This window comes from Coptis chinensis, chromosome 1, assembly GCF_015680905.1.
Source record: "Coptis chinensis isolate HL-2020 chromosome 1, ASM1568090v1, whole genome shotgun sequence".
In the NCBI taxonomy this organism is placed as follows: Eukaryota; Viridiplantae; Streptophyta; class Magnoliopsida; order Ranunculales; family Ranunculaceae; genus Coptis; species Coptis chinensis.
The window spans coordinates 28,792,608-28,800,193 of NC_141456.1; the positions used below are offsets into that span (position 1 = coordinate 28,792,608).

The 7,586-nt window shown below is 38.4% G+C and overlaps 1 protein-coding gene across 1 annotated transcript; it reads left to right on the forward strand.

Moving 5' to 3' along the window:
* Nucleotides 1-3,749: 3,749 nt before the first annotated feature.
* On the forward strand, nucleotides 3,750-5,404 carry LOC147523325 (ubiquitin-NEDD8-like protein RUB2). The gene is made up of 3 exons (XM_086598136.1): nucleotides 3,750-3,930; nucleotides 4,207-4,466; nucleotides 5,081-5,404. The coding sequence occupies exons 1-3, from the start codon at nucleotides 3,838-3,840 to the stop codon at nucleotides 5,187-5,189; spliced, it is 462 nt and encodes a 153-aa protein (XP_086454262.1). The 5' UTR covers nucleotides 3,750-3,837; the 3' UTR covers nucleotides 5,190-5,404.
* Nucleotides 5,405-7,586: the final 2,182 nt, after the last annotated feature.

The window sequence follows — 7,586 nt, forward strand, 5'->3', positions numbered from 1 at the left end:
AGCGAAGGTGGGGATCGACTGGCACTCGGCGAAACCATGAGTTTATGGCAAAAATCACCGTCGAAATGTTGGTGTAATGTTTAATGTGACCCGGCCGACAAGATCTTGAAGATAGTGCTTAAGCCCCCAAAGACGCGTTGGTTTCATGACATTTGGCTTTATGGAAGGCATGATATGGCTTGTCGTCGATCTCCGGGCTTCTTCATCGGGCGTAAGATGAGGCTCATTGGATCTTGTCTAGGATATAACTAGGAGAGCGTGTCAAGACAAATAACTTTCGTTGTTATCTTGTCGGGTCTTTGCCTTTGGTGCTGCGATCACGGATCATTTGTTTGGGCACGCTGGAATTATCGAGAGATCGCCGCTACCTCTTGGTTTTCGGCTAACCCATTGGATCGCAAACTTTCTTGCAACTTAATATACTTGTCAACCCGGGCGCATGATTCGGATAAGCGTTTTGGGCGTTCCTTCATCAGCGACTGGAGAGGTCGGTTACAAGCGACTCGGCGGTGTTTTTGAAAATGCCGGTGTGGCAAAAGACTCTTTCATCCGCTTTCCATACCACAATGATTCGGCCTTGAACCGCCCTAAGAATTGGCGAATGGTCTCGTCTTCTCGAATGATAGGCTGAAACAAATGAATCAAGATCTGCCTTCTTCGTCTGTTATGCACGTATTGGCCGCAAACAGTCGGTAAAATTTCTCAAAAGTTTTAATAGAATCGGGTTCGAGAGAAGAACCAATCAAGTGCACCATCCTTGAGGTCGACCGAAAATAATCGACAATGAAGATGATCATACTCGGAAGACCGTAGAGAGGCCAAACTCGAATATACCGAGCCACATGTTGACCGGCGGTCTTTACGCCATCATACATGGGGAAACGTGGTGGATAAAATCTTGAGGAGAAGATTTATCGAGAACGCCGAGCGAGGGGGGACGCCAGCGGTATGTCTTGAGCATCTTTTGCACAATGTGGGTGGCATCTTTTTACTTGCGTTCCCGCCTATCCTGTGGTGATAATTCGTTAATCTGCTGATTAACCTCGTTGATGTCGTTTTCAGCAACATTACCGACTTGTTGCTGTTGATAAGAATAAACTTGGGCCCGTAAAGTAGCATTTTCTTGCGGGAGAAAAGAAATGCTTTCGTTTGTCACACCTAGTTGTTCGGCAAGGTGTTGAACCTGAGCTCCGAGGCTGACCATGCTTCGTGGGCTTGAGAATTGCAAAATTTTAGGTTAGGATAACGTGATTTCTCAAGTAATCGAAACCACAGACGGCGCCAATGTAAAGGTGGGTTTTGGTTTTCCTTGATGATTGCGTGGGATGAGGGAAGAGAGTTGAGATCTTTTGGAGGGACCGAGTTCGCTTGTGAGCGAGCTGCCTACGTATCCTCTTTTTGGTTTTTCTTTTCTGGGGGAGAGAGGAATCAGGTCCGACGTAGTTCAAACAGGTGGTATTTATAGGCTTAAGGAAATGTCAATCCGGAAGACACGTGTGTTTCTTGTACACGTGTAAGGTGGAGATCGTGAATGAGTGTTGGGCTAGTTATATTATAAGTCGTGTGCTGATTGGGAGTTGGCGCGGTCGCCCTTATTTCCCGGAAGTGAGAAGGATCAATAAGATTTTGGTAATGATTACTCCTGGTGGTGACCTTATTCGCGGCGTTCTGTCTTTGGCCATGTGTTCGCATGCGAGCCATCTTTGTTTATACCACCTACACCGAAAGGAGCTACTCACGATCGGGTTTTGGAGGTCGATGTCCCGAAGTTAAGCTTTAAGGCTGCGCGCATGCGTATTCACAAAGGAACTGCTCACAGGTCGATCTTGGAGGTCGATGTCCTGAGTTCGCTTCGCACATGCGTGTTCACAAGGGAACTGCTCATAGGTCGGTTTTGGAGGTCGCCTTATGCTCTATGCGTGTATCATAACCTTATGAGGATATCACTCCCCTACAGTCCCTTGATTTATGTGCTTAAGCTGATTCACTCGTGACTCCAACGATAAAAAAATGGACACTCAATATGTATGCCGATTTGATACTAGGGATGATGGTTACATCAACTCCAAATCTACTTAAAGAGACTCCAAAAAACACTCTACCAAGCTAATTTTGCATGAAGATGGTCTCCACACAATAGAGATCATCTTCACAAAAAATCGATTTATTTGAAGATGGACAATTTCATCAAAAATCATTTATACTGCTATGAAATCGGCCCATATTTTTTTTAATTTTAGTACAATTTTTAACAAAACTAAATATGTTCAATTGAGCTGAGTTTTTATATGAGTGTTCTCCACCATGTAATGCATATCTCTACAAAAAAGTTAGCCCTCAATTCATTTTATAAGTTTACTTTTAGAAGTGAGATAACTTTAGAATCACTATAAAATAGTGGAGTTTATATAACTAACCCATAACTTTGATAATTTTACATTATTTATCTAACATCTATACCTAACTAAAAATTAGTTCAATTGAAACTCCAATATGAGTGCAAAGTTTTAAATATTGTGTGGAACTATACAAAATAGGGGTGGGTAATGGCAGGGTCGGGCTAGCCCGGCCCTAAACATTTAAAGCATTTCAGTTATTAGGGTCGGGCTGGCCCGACCCTAAAGTCCCCATAGGGTCGGGTCATAAGTCTAAATTTCAAGCCCTGACCCTATCCTAAGCCCTCTTTAACAGTTTAGGGCCGGGCCTATATATTTTCTTCTTTTTACTGCATCAGTTTTAAAACTCATTTATATTACAAAAAAAATTCAAAGATTTGCAAACTCAAAATCCCACCACTTTAAAATTTGAATAACAACCAATCTAGTAATAATTCTTAATAAGTCCAACAATTTAAAATGCATCTCCACAATCTAATAAACTAAAGTACATAGAGACTCATATTTATATTTCAAAATTACAGTTAAAATGCACAAGACACATTTTGGAATGAGCTTTCACTAACATAAATCCATTATTTCTTGTACTCAAATCTCACCAAAATTACATTTAACATTGAAGAACACAAAGACAAATAAGAGTATGGAAATAGTTTTTACTGACGTCAACCTATTTTTCATTAGGCTAGTGCCCAGTGCTCATTATTGTTTCTTGGCTTAATTAGGTTAGACGGAGAGTTGTGAGGTGTACGTGAGTTGTGAGATAGAAACAATTAGGTTTACAAGTTTTTATGATGTAAAACAAGTTATTAGAAGTACCCATACGGTAAGTGATAAATTACAAAGGATAGTGTTATTTTAATTGAAAATATGTAACAAGGAGTTGGATAGTTTTAGTTGTGTATTTTATAGTGAAATTATAATTAGGGCTTGGTTAGGGTCGGGCCTATGTTTCAGAACCTTAGCCCTGACCCTGCCTTAGAAGGCATTAGGGCCGGGTCGGCCCTGCCCTAAACTCTGTGAAGGCTTTAATTGTGAGGGCTTTATAGGGACTTAGGGTTGGGTCGGTCAGGGCCGGATTAGGGTCGTTAGGGCCAAATTCCCACCCCTATTACAAAATATCATAAACGATTCCTCCGAGCCAAACACAAAAAACTAAACGAGCACTGTTTTGCCACCGCAATTTGACATACTTGTTTCAAAATTAACCAAATTGCTACCACCACCTGAGCAATATGTGTATAGAGATGAAGTCAAACTAAGTCAAGGACCAAAAAATAATTCGAGACTGATTGGTTTAGAAAAGATTTGGTCCACTTATAAACTCTGGACCCACCAAACCATCTTCGTTATTATTATATTCTGTTCTTTATTTATCTCTCTCCTATTTTTCAAAGAAGACATTTTTAAGCAAACAAGTTTCAAAGAAGAAAAAAAGAGGATGCAGATATTCGTGAAAACTCTAACTGGGAAAACCATTACTCTTGAAGTCGAAAGCAGTGACACCATCGATAACGTCAAAGCCAAGATTCAAGTATAGTATCCATTTTCTCTGTTTTGTTCTGCATAATATTTAGTACGTGTTATATATTTGACTTAAAAGTTTGTTTAGATTTAATATTTTGTACTGATTTAATGTTTGGAATTGAAAGTTTATGAATATGAGTTGTAAGTTTAACTGGTTTTGAAGTTTTATACTGTTAAAGGTTCCTTTTTTAAATATTTAAATAAGTTGGGCATGGGGAACTTTGTTTACTTGTATCCTTTGAGATTTGTATACTAGCAAAGACCTTGAAATTGTAATTTTCAGGACAAGGAAGGCATTCCCCCTGATCAACAAAGACTAATTTTTGCTGGTAAACAATTGGAAGATGGGCGTACCCTTGCAGATTACAATATTCAAAAGGAGTCAACCCTTCACTTGGTTTTGCGGCTTAGAGGTGGGACTATGATCAAGGTGAAGACTCTTACTGGAAAGGAAATTGAGATTGATATTGAGCCAAATGATACCATTGATCGGATCAAGGAGCGGGTTGAGGAGAAGGAAGGCATTCCTCCAGTGCAACAAAGGTATGCTTATATCATTCTTTGATGATCAAGGTGCTGTTTGCTGTTACATGATTCACCTTGCATCTATCTATATCAAGTTTACACGTGCCTTGTATCTCTTTATCCATATCATAATCTGTAAACTTTAGTTTTAGAAATGCAGTAAGTTATGCTACTAGTGAGCTGTCAGTTTTATAAACCTAGGCGTCTAGGCTTAACGATGCCTATAATTATGCTGCTTCCACAGTAAAGATGCTTCTCACTGTTACAGCCTTATGTCTATAGAGGTCATTATCCTTTTTGTGGGTGTACTTGCAGAGTTGCAGTGAATATTTGTTATGAGAAGTCTCAAAGTTTTTAGTTTTAGGTCTCTATACAGACACATATATGCATAAATTGGGTTGTGGGGTATCTGCTTGAGTTTTCTAATCATTAATTATGTAATTATGCCTAGTGTGATCTTAATCAACTTATTGTCTGAATTTACACACTCCACAATTGTTTCACATTTAATCCTCTTTTTGGATATGAAGGCAATAAATAAACTAATTTGAAGAATTACTTTTTGTTCATGTTTCCGTTAAGTTTTTCTGAAAGATCGACTGGTTTTGATTTCGTGATGTCTTTGATTGCAGGCTAATCTATGCTGGTAAGCAGCTTGCAGATGACAAAACTGCGAAGGAGTACAACATTGAGGGTGGTTCTGTTCTTCATCTTGTGCTTGCATTGAGGGGTGGTCTTTGAAGAAGATCCAGTGTTCTGAATGTTAATTTTCGGTTTATTTTTTGAAAATTAAGGTGTCATATATAAAGGTGTGTAACATGCAGAAAACTAAAATTCGTGATGGTAAACGTGCTCTGTAAACAGCATCAACTTTTTTTTTTGCTTCATTTGACATCGTATACATTCATATTCTACTGTGTTTCATACGCCTTTAAATTTACTGTTCGTGTTCCTTATACTGTTGATCTCTAGTGATCGGTCATTACTGTTTCATATGAATCCAGTTGTAATTATAATCTGTAGCCATTGGCTAACCTATGGATGTAGGACAAGTTTACAACTACTTGATAAAATCAACAGCAACGGCATAGGTGTTAGTTTTCCCTGTTATACCCATTTCGGTCGACATTTTGAAGGATGGTGTGTACGACTTTTTATGGCAGACTTCTCAGAGACAGCTCTTGAGGGTGGTAGAATTTTTCTTCATGAGCTTGTGCCTTATTACATGCCATGAAGATTCTTCAGTAAGAAGATGGTTTACCAGAGAAAAGTCCACCTGATACCTTATTGATAATATTGATGTCTGATCTTTTATGATGGCGAGCTTGCTCACTCTGTTTTTGGAGCACTGGGTTGTGCGCTACCTTGAACGGTTGTACTGCAGTATAGAAAACGTTGGTCATTTTGGTGATAATAAAGTTCTAATTTACTGGTGTTGCTGTTGATCCAGTTCATCTTTCCAGGATAATAACAGTTATTTGCTTCTAGTTTCTTCTCCCGTTTTCTCACTACAAGGGGGGAGGCATACTTGGAGGATTGATTTGACATGGCCTATGACCATCTGTGAGAATGAACTTTATGCTGTGAGAATGAACTTTATGCTTTCTCAGGACATTATTCACGGAAGAATGTTACATAAATAAGTTCGATCGATTTACTATGGATTGGTGCAAAGTTGATACTCCGAACTTGATTACCGTTCATGTGTATTGGCTATATTGCAACAGAACACAGAACTAAGGTGTTACTATTTTATAACTTGCTTGAGTAATTATGGCTGCGCAGTAAGGACGAGGAGTGGCCAACCGTTTGTATTTTGGAATGGGAGTTTGAATTGAATCAATTGATAGACTTTTCCCTAACTTTCGAAGTTACTGGAAGTTTGGATCACTATTAGTGCAACTTACTCCCTTTTTTATTTTTTTTTACCGATAAACTGAATCTTACTCTTTATCCTGCAATAATAATTTTTACACCACAATTTTATTGTAACCCCTCCTTTTTCTTGGCGATTAATTGACAATTTCGGTCAATTAAGATGGCCTGAGTTTGGACTTTGGACTTTACTAATTTTGAAAGGTCGCTTCCTAGTAAAGAAAAAAGAGTCCATAAGACCAAAAGAACTCCTACAAGGCTACAAAGCACAGTCTCAATAATGTACCCTGAGATTTAACTGTTGTTTGCTTCTTGTAATGCCATGCTGTGATCCCACATTACCTGCAGACTACTCTCAGTCTCTCACTATAAGTCATGCAAACTATTTTTGATAGGTGTGGACGTGTGGTTGTGTGAGCCACTGAGTGTGATCAGGCATTGCAGTTTCACATTCAAATTGGATGAAGACTGAGAGCAAAACTATGACTTATCTACCCTGTTCCCCCGGTAGTTGGTCAATACAAATTTAATGTATTTTATATAGTTGGACGAATCTAAAATTAAGAGTTCGGTTCTTTTATAACCGGTACAGAAATGAATTTAACAAATATCGAGGTCTGTATTTGGAGGCAATCCAACAGTACAATAACACAGTTACAGATATTCATATTTATACCCGATTCTAAAAAAACCGAACTCCAAAAATAATTCGGATTTTTTTTATGTAGCTCAGTTCACCTCACATATGTTGGACAAGACTGTGAAAATACGACGACAAAAAATCGCCCTTTAAAAGTCTTTTATGAGGTTTTCTGAAAATGTGATTATTCCACTTGAAACCAATTGTGCATGAAAAGAAGTGTGCGTGAAAGTGTGATATGACGAGCCTTTTCAACAATTGATCACAAATATACAGAGAAGATCCAAAACATTGAAGCCCTGCAGTAGTTTTTAATTTTTTATATTGCCTGAACTTTTTGATATTTTAGGTCGCGTATGAGGATATATGTGAACGTATATATAGGTGAAACTTTTAATGGGTGTTCAAAATTAAAAATTAAAGAATGACGCAAATATGCAATTGTATTGTTTGTTGCCTACGTCTGCTATATCAAATGGGACATAGACATAGACATAGAAGGAAACATGGCATGGGAATAATTGAAGAAAGATATTGGACGCGTTGTCAGCATTCAGCAGCAGTAACATCACTTGAGGCCCAAAATATCAAATTCGGTGAATATTTCAATGTATCTAAAAAAT

What these genes read in the sequence shown, in the direction of transcription:
- LOC147523325 (XM_086598136.1), top strand. Translation starts at nt 3,838, where the DNA reads ATGCAGATATTCGTGAAAACTCTAACTGGGAAAACCATTACTCTTGAA. An exon ending in ACGTCAAAGCCAAGATTCAA is followed by an intron (nt 3,931 to 4,206) that starts GTATAGTATCCA and finishes TGTAATTTTCAG; the next exon opens with GACAAGGAAGGCATTCCCCC. An exon ending in ATTCCTCCAGTGCAACAAAG is followed by an intron (nt 4,467 to 5,080) that starts GTATGCTTATAT and finishes CTTTGATTGCAG; the next exon opens with GCTAATCTATGCTGGTAAGC.